Raw genomic sequence first — 21,583 nt, 5'->3', positions numbered from 1 at the left:
CCAGGTCATTGATGAATAAATTGAACAGGACTGGACCAAGGACTGACCCCTGGAGGACACCGCTACCCACAGGCCTCCAACCAGACTCTGCACTGCTGATCACCATCCTCTGAGCTCTGCCACCCAGCCAGTTCCTAATCCACCTCACTGTCCACTCATCTATCCCACACTTCCAGAGCTTGCCCAAGAGGATATTGTGAGGGACGGTGTCAAAAGCCTTGGTGAAGTTGAGATAGATGACATCCACCACTCTCCCTTCATCTATCCATCTGGTCATTCCATCATAGAAGGCTATCAGGTTAGTCAAGCAAGATTTCCCCTTGGTGAATCCATGCTGACTACTCCTGAGCGCCTTCTTGTCTTCCATGTGCCTTGAGACAATGGCCAGTATGAGCTGTTCCATCACTTTTCTGGGGACAGAGGTGAGGCTGACTGGCCTGTAGTTGCCTGGGTCCTCCTTCTTGCCTTATTTGAAGGCTGGTGTGACATTGGCTTTCTTACAGTCCTCCAGCACCAACCCCGTTCTCCAGGATCTTTCAAAGATGATGGAGAGCAGCTTAGCTATGACATCTGCCAGCTCATGCAGAACTCTGGGGTGCATCCCATCAGGGCCCATGGATTGTGGGTATAGCAGTATAATTCATATATATTTAACATTTTAACTAGCTATGTACTACTTCAGTCACAGGTGTACAGAGTTAAAGTAAATAAAAACCTTTAATCGAATAGGCTAGGCCCAGTCCTTCAAAGCCAATAGTGTTTGCATGTGTTAACTTTTGTAACACAGGTACCAGAAACAGAAATATTTAGCTTGACAGGTACCGCTGAGTCACCAGCCATCTTGGGCAACAGAGGAGGAGGTGACCACCAGGTCTAGAAATGGATGTACCAACGACTTGGATAGAGCAAAATGCACTAGAGAAGAACTTCGGCTCTCACATCTCCCAGATGCTTATGACAATCCACGGCTATGTTCTTCCTTCCTTCCTTCCCTCTCCTTTTTTCCCTGGGCTGCTTTTTGGTTTACCATTTCTCGTGTAATTCAGACTGGCCTGTGCCAGAAAGGGCAAACTCCAGCTCTCTCAAACCATCCCTGCAGACTCATGCCTACTTATTTAAGGAATAAAATTTAAAGCATTTTAAGGTTTAAAATATCCCTAGCAATTTAAATCAAACCTCGATCCGATTGTTTACTTTAGTTCACATAAAAGAAACACAAAAAACAGTCTCCATCCTGCAACTGAATTAACAGGGTTTTGAATAGGAGAAAATAAAAAGGTTTAACTGACACAGGATAATATTTCTGACAATTCACTCATGGTAAGTCTGTATGACTGACAGCCACAAACAGTATTTTGAGGGTGTACAGAGTCATTGCCCCACATAAGAAGTGGCCTTCTGATGACACTCAGTACCACCCTCATAATATGGCAGCATATTCGACCCTCCATCTCCCCATCTTTTCCCTCTTCAGAATTTTTACACAGACCATCTTTCAGCAATGAGAAGCAGCAGCTGTTCTTCAAAACAGGATGTGAAAGTAGAGCAGTCCCAAAACTGTAGGGCTCTTCCATATGGAAAAGCTTTAACTTGGCATTAGCAAGACGTGGGCAGAACGATGACTTAGCCCTTAATAATAATAATAAAAACTATATTTTTCAAGCAAAAACTTCTTAGTTCTACAACACAGTACATGAATCTAATGTGAAGTCTGTAACTATTCCTCCGTTGATGCTGTAACATGTTTTCTTAACCATAAAACTCATACAAAGATGTTTCTTGTCAAACAAGCAATACTGACAGTGTTGTGAATGTTTAGTTTTCAGTTAGCTGTAACTGTATATTTAAGAATGCTTTTTATTTTGTTCATGACCTTTTACAAAGATCATTTCCCAAGGCATCTGACATCTCTTCAGAAAGAAGAGTGGAAAATGGGGGAAATGCCAGGGTTTGCTCCAACTTTGTGTGAGGGTACTTTCCCAAAACAAGTGATTCAGAGGGGGTTTTCTCCTCAAGCACAATGCAAGTCATTAGAATGGAATTGTGTGCCTTTTCCCCAATAATAAACAGAAAAAATGGCATTGAGGACAAGGCCTAAGTAACTTGATTTTGACTTTTTCCTCTTGTAATCTTTTTAAAATAATTACCACACATGAATTACAAATGTATAGAAAAAGTAGTATTTTCCATATAAACTTTTATTCCAGATGGCTATTTTATCAAATTTATTAAAGAAATAAAAGTCAGCGCTATATATTTAGCTTGACAGAAACATTTTCACATTAAGGGTAGAATTTTCTTAGCAGCCACAGCCTGGGTCCCTAAGACTCTGCACCTCCGCATTTACGCTGAGGCCAGAGGTGCAATTCTCAGAATTGAGGACAGTTCATTTTTCACTTCCCTGAGTGCCCCAAAGTTCAGGTCTGCAAGAGGACCTCAGCAGACAGCAAAGCCTCACCAGGATCCCCATATCGGGCTCTGTTCTGCCTCTCTGAGGAACCAGTCCTGCCCTCCCAACTCCCCGATGCCCACAACTCACCCAGAGGCCAAGGGACCCTCTATGCCCATGGGCAAAGCGGAGCCACAGCTTCTACTTGCCTGAAAGGCAACTTCACCACCAAGCAGCCCTCGAGCAAAGCACCCGCTGTGGTACACACTAACAGAGACTGTAACTGCTTGCACTGTAAGTGCATGCTCACAAGAACTGGCTTCTTCATGGGAAACCTCATGAAGAGCACTTCTATGAAATCATTACTGAGGAAGCACTACAAAAAGTTTGATATAGGATAAGTTTTATAGGAATACACAAGCAGAATTTGTAAGACATCTTGCACTGTCAAAGAGCTTCCCCTATCTGAAAGGCATTCACATTCCTCTTTCTTCCAGCCCCCCTCCTCCTAATAATCAGCTAAGAAAGTTTGTTCATCTGTCCATGTCCTGCCATCAAATAAACGTGCTGCCGACGGCACTTCAGGGTGCTCTGCCTCTCACACACCCATGCAAGGCGGCACACCAGGTCCTCACTGGTGACCGATCCCTGAAGGCCGGCATTCCCTGCGGCATGCCTCATGTACCTCTCGTGTTCTGAAGGCACTTGGCTGCATTCCTCAATCATACCAGAGATTTGCACGAGAGTATCGTAACATACACTGTTTTTTTCTATAACTCGTAAGAGCACCTTAGACTAAGAACAGGCAGATTTGATTTCTGCTGGATCTCACTTAGGTATCATCTGTTGTCTGTAAAGACATTAAATGGGATCAGTTTTCAAAACTGAGAGAAGTTTTCAAAAACTGAGACAGAGAATGGATGGAAATACAGTAACTGGGTAACACAAGACAAGGGAAAGCTACCTGAACGTAGCAACACTTGTTTTCTTGTGCTACCAGCTCCCAAGTCCACCTACGCAGGGCCTGAATACTGACCTGTGCTCTTACATGATTCGCACCAAGCACGGGGAGCGATCTGACGGGTTGGGACAGGGCCGGAAGGTGGCACGAGCCACCCTGCTCTCCTGCTTCCCTATGGGGCAATGGAGCCTGGGGCTGCCAGGGGAACCCCCACGTGCCCGCACGTCCTTCCCCACCTGCAAAATATTCCATGGTTGGGAGATCTGTTTTCAGGACGTGACCTCCTTCACATGCACATCATTCATAACACAGACTTCAAAAAGCTACGGAATATCTAGATATCATGGTACATAAAAGCATGCAGTACACCAGCCTAAGTTTATTGCATCTGAGAACAACAACCAACAGGAAGAGTTGTAAAATCTTTATATGACACGCTTCTATTAAATTCCCAGGGTTATTAGCAAACTGTTGGGAGTAGTATTCTGGGTGAAATTCGGTACTGTTTATCTAGGTGCACATGAGCTACTGGATGTAAACATGTTTACTTAAAACAGTTCATGAACAAGAACAAAAAGTCAATAAATCTGAACAGCTTTCACTTTGTGTAACTGTAGATTCAATGTATTTACACTGCCCTGTTCCAGCTTTAACACTCAGATCTTGAACAAACCTGCTAACTGGCATAATTTATGTGAGCAACTCACATAAGGCACAGAAAGATTCTTCTGTACTCCTCTGCACATATCAAAGTATCTAATTTATTACTCCAGCTATTAACCAGAGAACACTAATAAAAAAAGAAAGAAACCACAGGTGTTTCCTATGTGTTTTTCTCCCTTTCTTATTACCACCTTTCAGTACATCTTATTTAAATTAACAAGGGAACATTAACGTTCGTATGACTGTCACAAAAACAAATGAGTAGAATTTATTTGAGAAATCAACTATAGCTAAAAATTATGTATCCCTTAAGTAACATTTAAAATTCTTAGAATAGGGATTAACAAGGAAAAATATCTATTTCCAGGATATTGTCAAGCAAGCTATGCACTGATAATTTTATTGCTTATTAACACCACAGGTATTTGTTCTTGCAGTCCCTTAGGTAGTATCGCAGCATCACGAATTTTGTTCTCACATACGTTGCCTTGACAAAATGGTCAGAAGTCAGGAACAACAGCCTGAAAGATGGGCCAGAAATTAAAATATTAAAAGCATATGATTTTTCACATTTTTCATTGTAGGGACCTGTATTATGATCAGCCTGATGACACCTTTACCTCCTTCAATCTGAAATGAGGAAACAAAACAAAATACAAACAAACAAAACATCAGGATAATTTGAGTGTTGATCTAGTTATCTCAAATTTCAACTGAAATAAGAAAAAAATAATTATAAAGTATTAATATCTTTTTGTCTGTTACAGAACTAAAATCACCACATGAACGTAACCCCATAAAATGCAATCCAGCAAAATACAAGATAGAAACAGTTTAATTTCAAGCTATTTTTGCACTGCTAAATCTCAGAACTCATACCAGTTCTCTTAGAAGCAAAGTTAATGGTTGCTCAAATTTCTTTATAGTCTCTTTATAGAGAGTTAAGTGGTAAGTATCTTAATCTTACAAATAGCCACTTAAGATAAAACTGTACGGTTTTTGTAAGGGCAGTGTTTTCCACACAAGCACTTAAGGAATCAGAATAGCTCTAAGTACCGCAGAAAATATGCAGGCAAGTTAAACAGGCTTTTGTTTGCCAAGCAGGCCCACAAGCTGTATCAAGAAGGGTTTCATCCATGCACTCCGAAGAGTTTTCTGGGAAGAAAACGCTTCTCGCTTCTTGCCACCAAGAACTGGCTATTGTAGAAGGTGGCCAACTGCTATCAAGCCGTTTCAGCAACGGCAACTTGTGTTGTTGTTGTTCAATCAGCCATTGAAGAGTTTTTTTTATACCTAAGTGCACAAAAGTTGTTACTTTTGTTACACACAAGTTGGGTGTAGACTTCAGACCCATAGAATTATTTTCCCTTCAAATGCAGATTCCCTGAATTGCATCAGTGATTGAACTGCACCTCTTGGTTGCATTCCCCACCAATAAATCAAGTAACATCTGCATGTAGCTAACTTTAATTGAGGTTTATTTAACTGTTTGTTCAAACTACTTGAGGTTAGAGCCTCTGCTCACCAGCATTTGGTTCAAATCACTGGCGGAGCGGGAGGCTGGCAATACCTGCTCTCAGGTCAGGATCACGTAAAAGCAAGATTTTAAAAACCCTTCACACGAACATCTGAAAAGTTACTATGATGTTTCACAACTCTGAATCACAGAAGGAAACAACATCACCTACTACCAAAACGGGGCGGGGAAGGGGGACAGGGGAACACAACAAAGAACTTAACGTCTATTCTGTGTTTATTTCATTATTTTCAACTCTATGAAAAGAAAGCTGAAATCAAACCAAGTTTCAACTTTTTGTAATTATTTTGAGAGCTTCAGCTGGCTGCAGAACTGAAGGCAACAAGAGTGATTTTCAAAACTATCAGACCCATCATACTACCAGTCCCATAACAACCACTAACAGATCTGGGTTCTCATAGGCTTTTTCTTCTACCAAAGCCACCAAAAGTCTGTTGCCAAAAAGCTTTCCCAATGCCGACTCTTCTCAAACCCAAGGTTGTTCTTTTTAAATAACACTGATATTTTCAGTATCACTGTATATAATAGTTTGTCATGACTCAGTTACTTTTTTCTGCATGGCTTATGCAATATTCTCTTCATTTTCTCATTCCTTCCTGTGAATCCTATTGCGAAACAACGCGATGAGGGCAAGCAGGATTACCCTGAGAAAAACTATAACTCCAAAGGGAAGCCCTCCGAGAGAGGCCCAAATCGCAGGACAGGAACCACTCTCAAATGGGTGATGCGAGATAAATTCTTTCAGATAATACATTTGAACAGTTATATTGACCAGATAGTTCATCAAAGAAAAAAGTGCTTTTAATACAAAACCCTACCAGTATGCTTTTAACAAACCACTGCAGTCAAGAGCACATGTTTTAATGCAAGAAAGCAGCAACAAGCACGTGCAGTTCTCTTCACCTAATACAAACAGTATTCTCACAAAAGCATTTTGAAGACCTTTGATAAAATTGCTTGTATTACAGAAACGACAGCTGAACTCAGGCACATTTTAATTCTCCAACTGATGCTAGTCCACACGAAAATAAAGAAAACAGAAGAGAAAGAAGATACACAGTGAACACAACCCTTTAGCAATCTAGATTGGCCATTTACCAAAGATACTAGTGTTCGGCTTATAGAAAGTCCATTAACTGACTGCAAGTCAGAGGCAGGAGGATAGTCACATATGCAATATGCACATGAAATTCACATATGCAACTGCACAAGTGTGAAACAAATCAAGGCAGGGAAGCTTTATTTAAATAGCACAGAATAGCAGCAATGTTTCCAGTTACGCTCTTCAACAAGCGGTTTTGGTATTATTTAAAGTTTTAAGATGATACACAAGACTTATTGCAATCAAGCTCTTCCTAAACAAACTGAAGTATCTCATTATAAGCTTTCTCTCACTCCCCCTTCTCTTGTGTTTATTTAATGCTAAGGTTATAAACATCAACAACTAACAGTTTCAAAGTCTAACAGACATTCTGATTTTAAAATTTGATTTTGTTGCTTTATTACTCTCTCTTACTCAGACCCAATGCCTACGAAGCAGATACAAAGAAGTTACTTAACACAGAGCTGTAAGACCAAATAACTTAGGCCAGTAAGGATTATCCTCTTCAAAAACCACCCATCATACCAAATGCAAGTAACATTATTTATCAAAGAATATTTATATTTGTAGCATCTCCTAGAATACTAAGTACTTGGGTCTTTTTTTCTCAAGCTATTTTTCGTTTAGATCAGAAGCGACCTCTTACACCTGATAAAATAGTAGACAACTCTGACTCCTGTATAGCCTCAGAATCCAGGTTCATGTGCTCCTTCTCCTAAGGAGTCAAAATAAATGTGGATTAATGTCACTTAACACACACTTTTACAGACTGTCTAAAATAGTGAATGATTTCCAGTAACTGTATAAAATTATGACAGAGAGGTCATAGTTATATCTATGCCTCTCTAGACAACTGATTTTGTTGTTCAAAAACAAAAACTATGAACTCTTGCAGTAATAGTCCCTCTTTTTTTGAACTGAAGTAGGTAGCAATAAAGACTGAAAGGAAGAGGCAAGGAGTTTGTGAGAAGTGAAAAACAAACGGGCAGAGAAGAAAAGCAGGACAAGTCACATCAGGATGGCACAGAAATGAACGGCACAGGAAAACCAAAGAACCCGGTAGGAATCAGTCAGTGGCAAGACAGAACAATAATGTAAACACATTAAGAAGACAGGCCTGAAACATCCGTATTTATGAAATACATTAATTACTTAACTTCATTAGGTTGTTTCATTACATCAGAAAGATCCCAAATATCTTACCGATCAAAATACAGTTAAAAATGCATTTTTTTGTACTGTGATCACACAGAGTGCAACTGAAGGTGTATTTTTATATTTCAAGCAAGTATTTGTCGAGATAGATTCTGATACACTTTAGTCAACGAATAACTGCAAAACAAAACTAAGGACATGAGATTACAGTTCATGTAAGTATTTCGATCCAAACTTAGTATTTTTAGTTACAGCATTTTAGAAATAGCTTTTTAAGCCTGCTTATATCTGAGAGAATGCCTAACTTAATAGTATTTTGTACAGGACAACTTGTGTAATGTATACTCTGTACAATGAACTCCTCATAGACTTCACCGAAAGAGCCTGATCCTTCATAACAGAAACACTCATTTTGCTTTTAAACTTTAAGGAAAAATGTTCTATGCCCTGAACATCAGTCTGGATTGGTGTTTAGTTTCAAAAAAAAAAAAAAAAAAAAAAAAAAAACAGCCTTCTTAAGTTAACCAAATCTACACTGTATTTATCTACTGAATAAAATGGAGAAAATTGAATTACACGTGTGGATTAAAGGTTTAACTCCTGCCCTTGCAGATTTTTGGCTCCTTCCCAAGCTTGAAAAAAAAATGGAGACAATAACCAGCATCACTTCCTGCAGAGGAATGGGCTCCCGAGTGTAAATCTGTGCTAACTACCGCATATCAGGAAAAAAAAAAAATCCAAATCCCTAAGTCCCCCACATCCCAGAGAGACACAGGGTCTCTCGGGTCTAAACCATTCAAAAAGGAAGAAAAATACAGAGTTTGGTGAAGATCCCCCCGCGCGCAGAGGGGGGAGGCAGAGCTGCAGAATGAAGTGACTGACCCTCCCAACGTCCTGCGGCGGCTCCCAGGGGTCCCCACTCACCAGCGCCACCGCAGCGCTGCTGGAGGGACATCACGGGGTACTCTGGACATCTTGCACCACTCCAGCCAAATACAGCCAAGAAACGTAGCCAGCAGCCAGCTGACTTTGCCAGCAGCACATCAGGAAGTTCCACACAGTCCTTTCCAACAGGAAGGGCATGCAGACATCTTCACTTGCTGCCTGTGCCCTGCCAAGGCAGGACATAACTTGACTGATCTAGATGTGTGGACGCTGCAGCAACTGCACCCAGGCCACCTAAGTAACGGATTTATTTGAGCTTTCCTGTCATAGTTATCATGGTAGTATTTGAGCTCCATGAGCTCTTCCTAGTGGATGCAAAGTTCTCCTTTGCTTCTCTGTATCCAATGCCCCTTTTAGGAATTGCTTATGGTAATGGAGCAGCTGCTAATGCTCCTTACTACCCTAACCTCATCCTAGAGACTTTTTTTCCTCATTGTACAGAATTTTGTTTTCATTATATTCAAGTGTGCATCACCAGTTAGCAGAGTCAGAGGAATTATTCTTGTCTATTAATTGTCTGTATTGTGTAAAATCCAAATGGTACCATAATGGGGAGTGTGGGAAGGACAGGGATGGACTGCCAAGGTACCTTCCACCACCACCTAGCCTGGCTGGCAATAAAACACACCACATATCTTCTCTTCATGAAGGGATTTTTGAATCTATCTTTGTTTTTGCAGAAAGATGTAAATTACACAATTCTGGAAAAGAAAATACCATCTACTTCATAAATATATTAATTTCCTGGAAAAATCTTGACACTTTCTTAATGGCTTGAAACATCACGCAACCAGGGGTAACACTGCTTTGAAATCTGGATATTTGACAATAATTTCAAAGGGAAATTCCACTAAGAATAAAAAAAATTGTCAGGAAGAACATGAGGCACATATATCTAGGAGTTTTTAAAGCTTATTTTTTAAAAAATTGCTTAAATTATTCAGAATTCCTACTCCTAGAAAGTGATAGACTTCAAGGAGATAAGAATATCCAAGTCATTGCAGCAATACCAATTTATTCTTCCAGAGAATTCAGAACCGAACACTTAACGCTAAACAAACACTCTGCCAATGCTATGGTACCAGAAAAGGCATAAGGTAACTCAAATTTGCATCATTCTGAAGAGATTAGAGATTTTTTGGACATAGGGAAGAGGAGGAGGAGGAGAAGAAAGGGAGGTTGTTTTCATTTCATACTTAAAACATTACCTCCTGATCACCTCCCTTGCTAATCAAAGGCATTCTGTACATTCCTTCATCTTAGAAAGTAATCACTAAAGAGAAGATATCTAGCTCCAAATTAAAAAGAGAATAAAAAACTTTTAAAAAAAAAAAGTTAAAATAATCAAGTGAAGTAATAAGTTGCGAATCAAAGTGTACTCTTCCAAATAAAACATCTGCAAGGGGGAAGAAAGGGCTTTTAATAGAACTGCAGCTAGGTAACTAAATGCCCTCGCTTAGCCGGGAGTAGCAAGTATGTGCACGGAGACTGAGGTTTGTCCTTGCAGCATTTAATCCCACTCATATTGTGCAATTCTTCTCAGCACGGTCAGAGCAACCACAGCTCAACTCCCACTAGATGGAAAATTCCACTCCGGCTTAAGTGAAACCGTTCAAGAGCCTAATGAGAATTCTTCCTGCTAAAAGCAGTTTTGTTCAGAGGGCTGCCCAGTCGCCTGCAAGCACACCAAGAATTCTGTTTATCCTCCCAGATCAACAAGTGAATGCCACTTTATTGTGGGCAGAGCCCTGGAAAGAGTCTCACGATCAGTTATGTTTTATACTTACAGCCTTCCATTTCCTTTGGTGCGTAAGCAGTACCTACCTTTCACAGAGGGCTGCTGCCTTAGAAACCTAAAAATCTCACAGCAAAATATGGCAATTAAATGTTGTAGCAGCATCGGGCTACTGTGTAATTATATACATACTATATAATACAATACACTGAGTGAAAGGAATATACGATTTAGTGTCTTGACGAACATGGCATTGGGCATCAGGCCTTCTCTTAGATCCTCTCCAAGTGATCATCTCACAATAATTTTCACTACCATCTTCTAAACAACAACTGAATGACTAGGAAAGAATTTTGCTTTAGTTCATCTGCTCCTGAGGAAGAGAAAAATCTCACAAGGAAGCAGTTAGGTTTATCTTTCCCAGGTTTAAGTCACCTGCAGGTACTGGTTAATGCAGTTAGAATAAACTGAAAATAAACACGATACCCACAAACAAGTGCGTAAGAGCTGCACACAGAAATACAGGCAGTAAAGTCATGCTGACCTCTATCATAAACATGTACATTCTCCCCTGCAGAATCTTTAGCATTGTTTCCTGGCAACCACAAAAAATACCAATGCTTTGCTAAGTAAGCCATCAGAAAATGCAGATCTCTGTGTTCAACATAATTTTCTATCAGCAAGACTTAAGAATTTTGTCCCAAGCTTACAGCAGAATTCCCAGTCCTTACTGTCAAGTTCAGTAGAAAGAAAACCCAGAAAATACCATATTTGTCTTCATCACCACTCTTATTTTACTCCCACCACTACTCCTAGTAGAGTTAACAGGAGGTAAAGAGGAGCAGACCCAATGATGAAAGTTTCAATGTTTTAAGATCTTGCTGACATATTTCATCAGTTTTTTTTTCTACTTGCATCTTCTAAAAGCAGTTAAACAACCACAAGACAAAGCACCAAATAAGTGTAAGCTCTGTTGATGAGTTATTTTGCTGGGGTATGTACCTTTCTAAAACTGGCAGATGCAGTAGCAGAGGAAAATATGTTATAAAATTCCAAAAGTTAACCAATAATTTTTTTTTTAAATCTACTACAGGAACACACACACACACACACACGTTAAGTAATGTAGGCAATGAGTTCAAAACAGTTCCCCAAAAAGGATTCAAGATTCAAGGACGGCAGCAAAACAAAGCATAATTTTAAGACAGTGCTCTTAGATGCTGTTAGACACAATGTTAAATGAAATGCATATGCACTTTCTTTTAAGAGAGGGAAAAAAAAACAAAAACAAAACAACAACAACAAAACCCCAACACTGTAGAATACTATTTATTCTTGAAAGTTCCAAACATTGCAAGAAAGAGGAGACACTATAACATCACATCTATTGTGAAAAACAAGCAACTGAGCAATTATTTTCTAATATAAATAGCTGCTTATACCTAAAACTGGAAGATCTTAGGATAGAAACAAGCTTATCTTGTTAGTTTATCTTGTTTCACTCTCAAAGACACAGGTTTATTACAGAACTTTTCTGACCCCGCTTCACACCGAGAGCAGGACTTCCTGTCAAACAACAGATCACTGATCGTTTCTCCTCACCTATCACAGTTCTGTCCCTTTATCAAGCACCTCAGCCCCCACAGCTGTAGTGTGCACCACAGCAAAATGTCTGCAAAATGTCTACAAGTACCTTGGTGTTACCACTACATAAATGAAGATTTCACTATATATAAAAGCTTAACACCATAGAAATATATTAGATATGGGAATCATTACATTTATGCGTTACCAGCAATCATTCTGCAGGACTGAAGAACCTTAAAAAAGTTTTAGCATTACAAGAAATACTTTGCGAAGCCAGCCAAGCCCATGAGTTCTCATTTACCCTCTGTCTGGTAGCAGCCAAGCTGTACAGTATTTTCTGATGAAGTTTAAAAACAAGTCATACAGCCATCTGCACACAGTGTAAATTCTTTCTAGTCCCTGAAAACAAAGCACTAATAAGAAAAGGAAGCCAATGAACACCAATGTTTTTCCTTTAAGAAAAGGCACTTTAATGGGAGAAAAAGTAAAAACAGATTCCAAAAAGAACACGTCCTGTCAAAGTCCACCAAAAAACACCTTACCTTATAATAAATGGAACAAATGGTGCCATGCTCAGGGCTGAGTATGTGCCATCCATTGGAGATGGATACAGCTTTCCCAGAATTAAAAGCAAAAGGAACAAATTTGGATGCAGTTTCAACTCTTCAGTTTCCCTAAACAAATAAGTTATAAGAAGTATTTGGTTAAAAAAAGAAAGAAAAAAAGAAAGCCACCCTACACAACATCATCCTTCACACTGGCCCTGGGACACTTGCACACTCAGTACCCTTCTGCATTTACAGAAGGTGCCTAAGGTTGGCCGCTGGAAGAACGTGAAAACCTTGGTAGGATCCAACACACCACCCAGGACATTCTCCTACCCACCACTGCGGACCTCTATTCAAAGGGGCTTACAGCTGGGATGGCCTTGCTACTGATGCAACCAACATGCTGTGGCAGATAGACGCAAACAATGCCGACTGGCTAATATTTATATTGTAAAAATGATCAAAAATACAATCCAATTCAATCAATAATTACTGTTTTAGCTAAAGATTTGGAGGGGAGTGGAATACAAGTCTTAACTTGCATTGATAAAAAGCATTCAATCTTTCTCAGTTTAAAGATGTCCTTATATTTTCTGGTGATGACACTGTCCCCCTTGCAAACGTCAGGCAGGGCAGACTGCCTGCAGCACATGCACGTCCTTAGCGTGGAGCAGAGACAGGGCAACACCTAACGGCTGCTGACACTCTTGTCCCCCCCTACCCACTTCAGACCATCACAGATGGCTGAATCGCCTGTACATCAGCTGCTGAACTTCCACAGCATGGAAAACACACAGCGCCATAAAGGTTTACTTTAAAAGTTCATGAACCTGGGGGTCATAGCATTAGCAGCCATCCAAACTGTATTATCCACATTGATCAAATTGGAACTCCCAGACACCATTTGTGGACGCCTTCAAAAGAGATCAAGGACATTCCCCCAAGATCAGTGCGTCATGAGCTAAAAAGTACTCATGTAGGGTTACATGAGGCCGTATAACCCTGTATCATTTAAACATTTTAGCAAGTCACACTCACCATTTAACATTAGACAAACAGCCAAACACCCATTTTTTTTTAAATCTTTCTCTGAAAAGATATCCTAGTTATTTAAAGTCTAATCCTAGGTACATAGCAACAGCCAGGAGAAACAAAAGCAGCTGCTAATCACTCAACATTAGTTCATACTCCAGAGACTTGCTGCAATGTTCAAAAGTTACAAGAAAAAAAGGCTTAGCAAAACACGCTCAAGAAGCACTGACAAGAAGAACAGCGTTAGAGTACGCCTGACATCTCTTTCCAGTTTAACCTTTACGGGGCACTTTATGGAGAAAATCTTGCTGAGATATTCCCTTACCTGTCCAGTGAATTGGCTACAACCTCCAACTGTTTGAGAAGGAAAGTGTAAAGACTTGGAAACCGAGAGAAGAACTCCCTTCCCGTCATTCTGAAAAAGGGAAGGAATAAGGGTTACAGTTAGCATTCTGCATTAAAACGCTATCCTCAAAATATCTTACTAGATTTTTGGTGATACAGTGAACTTGGAGAGCCAGGAGAACCGCGTACCCATGAGGAACTCCTTTCAGAGGAGGTAAAATTTATTGTTAGAAATGACAATACAGTCTAGTTTACACCTTTTACATAACTCTGTGTGTGAATACTGACTTCATCAACTAGACTGTCAGGCCTGTTTGGAGAAAAGAATGTTAAGGCAATTAACAAAAAGAAAAGACACAGAAGCTTAGTTTCCGGCACCATTTTAACAACATATTGGTCAAACAAGAGAAGCCTGCATTTGCATTAGCATGGCTAATGTGTTAAATAGCTAATACCATATATTTAATATACAATACACTAAGTGGATGCTTATATTTAAATGGTCCTGAGAAGTATCACAGAATTCAAAGAAGATCTGTAAAATATAGCAGTAAAAAGTGTCTGGCCTTCCATTAGCCCTTTCACACCCTTTCCATCATATGTCGGCGGTGGCATTTCCAGGGCACATTTTTGCTTGTGTAGATGTACCTTCCATCTAATAACCACATTCAAAACAGAACAGTGCAGTGATGCCTATCGAACTCAGCAGCAGCCCAAATTAGTGAAGCACCCCAGTTCAAGCCACAACAGCATATCAATCCAAGCTAAAGAGATAAGGAGATATTTTTTTCCTGTTTGTTTTACAACCTTCTGAACAGATAAGAGAGGACTGTTTATAGGAAACCATTACGCATCTTTTAAGCAAGGAGCCTTTTAAATGTTACAGCAGGGTAGTTTTAATGAGACATAGGCTCTTTGCATAAATAGAGTTCCAAAAACAAAGACAAATGCATACGATCGCACGATCAACAAAAATAAGTATATGTTAGCCTGACTCCACTGCAAAAGCTTCAAACCAGCAGACCTAGGTCTACAAAAATAACATGATGAGACAGTAAGACTGAATGTTTGTATAAAATATGTGTACCATAAGAAACAACAACAGAAAAACAAAAACATGCAAGACTAAATCAGCACATGGCAAACATCACCAAAGCTTCATCCAGCACTCAGCTAACAAAACATGCCTTAGCCACAGGCCATAGAATAAACACAGCAAAAAAACAGATCACTGGATGGAAGCAAATGTTCAGACAAGGAGATTCAGGAAGCTTCTCAAGGCACGTAAGAACGGCATATTGAAATGCTGTAACTAAAAGCATGGCCAAGGATTCTGCAGTAAGTTCTAACAAAACAAAACAAAACCAGTTTAGGTAACAGCTTTTAAATTATGAATGAATTTGAAGTGAAGCATTAAAAAGAATGGTTTAAAATGTCAACATCTATTCACTAATTCACAGATTATTTAAAAAACGTGTAATTTCTTATTACAGAACCCAAGTGTTGCCAGCAGGTCGAGGGAGGTGACCCTGTCCCTCCCCTCAGCTCTGGTGAGGCCGCACCTGGAGCACTGGGTGCAGTTCTGGGCTCCCCAGGACAAGAAGGACGTGGAGCTTCTAGAGAGGGTCCAGCGGAGAGCCGCAAAGATGATTAAGTGACTGGAGCATCTACCGTATGAGGAAAGACTAAGTGAGCTGGGCCTGTTTAGCCTAGAGAAGATTGAGAGGGGATCTTATGTAAGAATACCCAAGGGGAGAATGTAAAGAAGATGGGGCCAAACTCTTCTGGGTGGTGGCCAGAGGCAGGACAAGGGGTAACGGGTGCAAGTTGAAACACAGAAAGTTCCACCTCCATGTGAGGAAAAACTCCTTTACTGCGAGGGTGACAGAGCCCTGGAACCGGCTGCCCAGAGAGGCTGTGGAGTCTCCTTCTCTGGAGATCTTCAAAACCCACCTGGATGTGACCCTGTGCCACGTGCTCTAGGTGTCCCTGCTGGAGCAGGGGGTTGGACTAGATGATCCCTAGAGGTCCCTTCCAACCTCAACCATTCTGTGATTCTGTGAAACCAAATGCTTCCTAATGTCCCAGTCAGACTCCAAAGCTGCAACTTCTCAGCCAATCTAACTGCAAAATAACTTCAAATTTTCTGTACAAACGCTGTGCAGCAAGCTGAAAGTGTACAAGCCAGAGGCAAGGTAAAACACAAGCTTTGTGTAAACGCATCAAGTCAAATAGCACATGGCATACATCCTACTGAGGTTTTTGTACTTAAAACACTAAAATCCTGTATTTAAAAATCAGTCCTCAAAAGGCACTGTGACACGACCAGGTCCTATGCCCAAGTCTATCAGGCAAAGGCGGAATAGATGTCAAATCTCCCATGGAATGGACGGCCTCTGGTCAGAAGTTGAAGAGGGTGGCATGCAAGTAGGCTGGGCTGTTATTAGTCTCATGCAATACATATTTTTGAACAGCCCCATTTTAAATATACTCTAAATTTGTCAGCCAAGTTGAAAAAAAACAAATAAATGATGAAACTGCATATTCTTAGAAAGACAGCCTTTACTTTCTTGTCATTTCCTACAAGTTTTTCACAGGGACAGTCTATGACTGAATTGGTTAACTTACCTAAACTTTTACTTGGTTTACTGCTCCACAGGTTACATGAGGGGAAAAGGTAGTCTAATTAAAAGTGCTGCCTTAATCACCAGTCATCTGCAGAAGAGATGCCCAAAGGCTCTTTGAGAAAAACACAACTGCCTATGAGCAGATTGACTGCCAAGTGATAATTTTAAATGGCTTCCAATTCCCAGAAGAAATAAGAAAGGCCAAGTATTAGCAGAAACTCTGCAAAATGAAGGAGTTACTCTTAGGAAAAAAAATGTTCAGGACACCATGCAATATATTTTCCATTAATTTCATCAAAAATATACTGCTTTGAAAAAATCAAAGCCAACATTAAGATCAGGCTCATTCATATTAGTGATATAAAAAGATCCAAGCATAAAGGCATGTGCACACACAGATGTGCATTAGACTTTGTAATTAATAATGCAATTCATATCTTCAAAAGATAAGCATTTGACATCTCTAATTATGAAGGAACATACCAACTAAATGTGGACTAAAATAATCCAAAATCACTGTTAGCAGTTATCACGGAACAAACTTGTTCCTCCTTTCCTAAAGTAAATCTGACAACAAACGATAGATTTAAATTGAAGATACAGATAACTACTCATTCTTTCCATTAGTCACTGACATAGTTCAAACACAGATTTTTGGCAGTGCAACTACCATAATTAAATCCTTAAAACCAGCATTTGGTGGATCACGGGATTTTATAGCTACCCACCCTAAAGCATGTTTATGAGAGACGTAACTGGGAAGAGCCTTAAGACAGTAATATTTTTCCCATGTCCAGATGAAAATATTTTATATTGCTTCAGAGCTCATTTTTTAACAGTATGTTCAGCCACATGTTCTGTAACAGTAGTTTCTTTTTTTCCTATTCAGATCCCAAAGAAGGCCAGTTTCATAATCCAGAATTTCAAATGGGATTACTGAAATCTAAACAACTGATGGGTGGCACATTATTTACTGCAATCGGAAGTATTTTACTTAGACAGAAAATATACCAGTGGGTTGATGCTGCTTACAATAAATCCCCCTCCTCAGTGTAAGACATTTTTTTAAAATGTGTTTAAAAGTCAAAAAGTTGAGAAGTAAACTAATAAAACACTAATATCCTTCTAAATATCACTTGTAAAAATTATTTGCAAAACCATGTATATGTACAACACATTAGTAAAAAAGTAGGAGGAAAGATGCAACATATTCCCCCCAGACACTTCACATTTTAACACTGTCAATATATGATCATAAGCAAACAAATCTGTGGAAATACCAGATGCCAACCTAGAATACACTGCAGCCATGCTAAGGCTCAATTGTGAAGGCTACACGGAGCAGTCGTGTTTAGCACTTTGCAGAAGAAAGGCTGATGAGGAGTGTTTCCACAGAACGGGAGACCTACCCGAGTCTCTTAACAGCTTCTGCTCAGGTCTTCCACCTGAGGAGAGATTCCACTAAAAAACAGTCTCCCAGGGGGATCTTGTCTGCCATAACCACACAATATCAAGCTCTACCTGCCGCTCCTAACCATCCTAGGAGCCCTTGAGCCCAACATATTCTTTCCCACCCTTATCTGTACCAGGGTTTATCTGAAAGGCAAAAACACATCATGATGATAGTAAGAAAGCCATTTTACAGAATACAAAGACCACGTAGATGGACAAGTTACTCTAAAGGCACGTGATGCCACAAAGAATAGAACGTGATTCCCATCGGCAAGGATTCGGAAGATAGAAGTGAATCATTGGTAAACTATCCAGACTTTACAACTACCTCTAGTAGTAAAATTTAAAACAAAGGCAGAGATTTTAAAACTGAAACCTGACTTGTAAGATTTAAGTTTTTCTAAAGGAAAAGTCTATTTTAAGCACAAGCAAGAGTAAAGCTTATAGTGTTAACACTCATATTAAAAAAAAAAAAAAAAAAGGAAAAAGAACAGTTTCTTTTTCTTCAAAACAAGGTAAAACAGAAGCCTTTATTATACCTTTGATGACAGTCAACAGCTGTTCTATTCATTCAGCACTAGTTCTTTGGCTTTCCCTTATAAGAGTGGAACTTGAGGTGTTTTACAGCAATTTATAAACACTGTACACCTCCAAGTTTTTATCTGTTATGGTTGTAAAGTAGCATCAAACTTTTATAACCAAATTCACAAAAGGTATTTCAGATTAAAGCATTCTGTTTACTTGCAGCTTTATTCTAACTTCCTAAAATATTATAGCCATGCTTAAGAGCCCAAATAGTTCCTAGGAGATCCTTTTTCATCCTACTTCTTTCACAAATGCTACTGAACAACTGCGACAACTCCAATTATTACACTTTTCATTACACTTTTCATTTTTCTCCCTAATTAGCGATGCTAATGCAGCAATGCTGCGTACTTCACAGTTTAATATCTGTGTTGTTATAGTCAGTGTGTTTTTAAAAAAATAGTACATATTTCTGTTTAATATGTGAATTTTAACGGATTTTAAGAAAATACATCTGAGAACAAACTCATGGATGTTGCAGCATACTTGGCCAAGCACTGCTGTAGACCTAAGAGAACAGGAGATTAAAGTGCTGCTGTGACACTGGGGCACACATATCATTTTACTGTGACGTGTCGGAGATTACCTGCTTCTGTTCTTTCCTATGCTTTTCAGAAGGACTAACAGCTTTATAGCCTTGTATCCTGCCTTTAATAACTGATACGTTAAAGAACATTCGCAGTAAATATGCTCATAGTTGAGTTTAACACAGGTGATATTTACATCTAGAGACAAACCTTCAGAGGGCATTTAGGGTCTCCAGGGCTCATTTTAAACAGGAATATTCCCAGTACCTCTTGTGTGACAAATACATTGTCAAACCCGTGACAAAGTAAAAAATATATATATATTAAGCATTTGAAATACACACTTTCATGAAAACTACGTTCTCTCTCTTCATGTCTCTAAATGTTTACCTGTAATATATTTTCATATTTCTGCTCTATTTTTTGCTTTTATAATGATGTAAGTTCTCTTTTAATCGTGTCCTGCAAGATGGACTCTCATTACACCAATGATTATACTGAAATTATTAACTGCAACACATCAGATGATCCTTTAAGTCAAAGAGCAATAATGGGGAACCTGAAAAACAAATTCATTTGCTGCACTGCAGAAACAACTCTTGACCAAATCATTTTAAACCAAGACTGATTTTGGCATAATTGCTATCCAAAAGGACAAATTTATAAAGACAATCCGTATTTACATATTTGCTTCTTTTGCCTTCATTAATAGAAAGAAAACAGAACTGCAGCAGTTTTTTATTGCCTTTCTTGACATTTATGTTCCTTACCTGACTCACATCATTTACTAAGTAGGTAGATCCTCTTACCTCAGATTTCACATTCTGTTTCTATAAATTGACATGTCTTATTTCTCTATGAACAAAAACACTTCAGATGCACAGAATTAAAATAACTGACAAAAAGTTTTCTTCATCTATCTAAAAAGACAAGGAGAGAATGGACAGTAAGATGTTTTACAGTGAGGTTATAGTAAAGACCAAAGCTAATTCATTAATGCTCTCAGATGGTAAATGATTCATTTACTGCCCAGTTATAACTGAAGAATATGACAGACAATTAAATGGCAAAATATAACTGCCATTTCATGACAGGAAAATTAACTGAAATTAAAAAACAAAAAGGGAAGCAAAACGTAGAATTTAGCAAACAATTCAGAAGATAATCTCTATAATGGATTTTAAAAAACAGGACAGCATAATGTGGCATGACTGTCAAAGCAAATCTGTAATATTAAGTTACTCAAAAGGGCTGGTGGGGAGAATAATTTAGAAAAACTACACACCTTCATTCTGACCTCAAGAGTGCATAGACATATCTCTTAAAAGGGGAAAAAAGCAGCTTGAGAGAACAGTTAAAGGTACGGGAATCATTTAAAACTGGAATAAAGTGGAATGTGCAAAAATCTTACCAAACTAGGCTGTACCAACCTCACCCATACCTTAGTAAAGAAAGGTAACTGATTTTCCTAGACAATGATATCTCAAGGTGTCTTGTGTAACTTAATTCAGAAGTGCAAACCTTTTAATCAAGATTTGCTTAAAAACAAACAAACAACAAAAAAAAAACACCACACACACACACACACACACACACACACATAGGGCAGCTCTCTAGGTCTCAGCAGAGATCCACCTCCCACAATTCTTCCTTCACAGCTAGAAAATACCATGGGATTTCTGTAAGACACATAGGAGAGCAAGGAGTAGACAACCCCCTGCAAGAGTATGAGGGAAAAAAAAAAATCTACATGAGGTCCACATTTTAACTACAGTTTTGAGTAGGTTATACAATGGCTTAATCTAGATGAGGCACATGTTGCAATTAGATAAGATAGAAAAATTAAAGACAACAGGCCTTAACAGCAAAGCCAGTTATGTTGAAAAGCAAACAAGCAAACTGGAAGTTGCTTGCTGGTGGAGCTAATCTAGACGTGGAACAATGTTGTTTAATACTCTAACTGAAGACAACAGTAAGAGTTCAGCAGAGCGCTAATAAAAATCTGTTGATGAAACAAAATTTGGAGGCATTGTGTGCAGAGAATAAAGCCTCAAACTATAAAACAATCACGAGTATCTTTTGAGGACTAGAGTAGTAGAATGACACAGAATGTAATAGCAGATAAGGACGCTGTACCTGAGAAGTAATCAAAAAAGGTGTTGCAACTCAAGAGCTCATCAGATAGAAGTAACAAAGCGATCCAAGCACGCGAGTTCCCCTCATCAACACGACAAGCACCTAAGGGCAAATGTGATTCTGCAATATATCTATCATGATACAGCCAATATGGACAAGAAAGTTTTAATACCACGCTCCAAAAAATAAGGTAGGATGTAACCTAGTATACACCATGCTGAATTTCCAAATAAAAGAGAGGTCTAAAGAACCTACTC

General features: G+C 39.1%; 1 protein-coding gene across 1 annotated transcript in view; it reads right to left on the bottom strand.

Moving 5' to 3' along the window:
* THADA (THADA armadillo repeat containing) overlaps positions 1-21,583 on the bottom strand; it is a 159,831-nt gene that overhangs the window by 88,646 nt on the left and 49,602 nt on the right. Inside the window, exons 27-28 of the mRNA XM_088527415.1 lie at positions 13,980-14,069; positions 12,617-12,748 (exon numbers count right to left, since the gene is read on the bottom strand). Of these exons, the coding sequence (XP_088383541.1) occupies positions 12,617-12,748; positions 13,980-14,069 (222 nt within the window). The remainder of the gene's footprint in view (positions 1-12,616; positions 12,749-13,979; positions 14,070-21,583) is intronic.

This window comes from Tinamus guttatus, unplaced genomic scaffold (genome assembly GCF_059628265.1).
Source record: "Tinamus guttatus ecotype Peru unplaced genomic scaffold, ASM5962826v1 Tinamus_guttatus_pri_ptg000286l, whole genome shotgun sequence".
Lineage (NCBI taxonomy): Eukaryota > Metazoa > Chordata > Aves > Tinamiformes > Tinamidae > Tinamus > Tinamus guttatus.
Note: the sequence above shows the minus strand (reverse complement) of the source record. Positions and strands in the feature narration are given on the sequence as shown.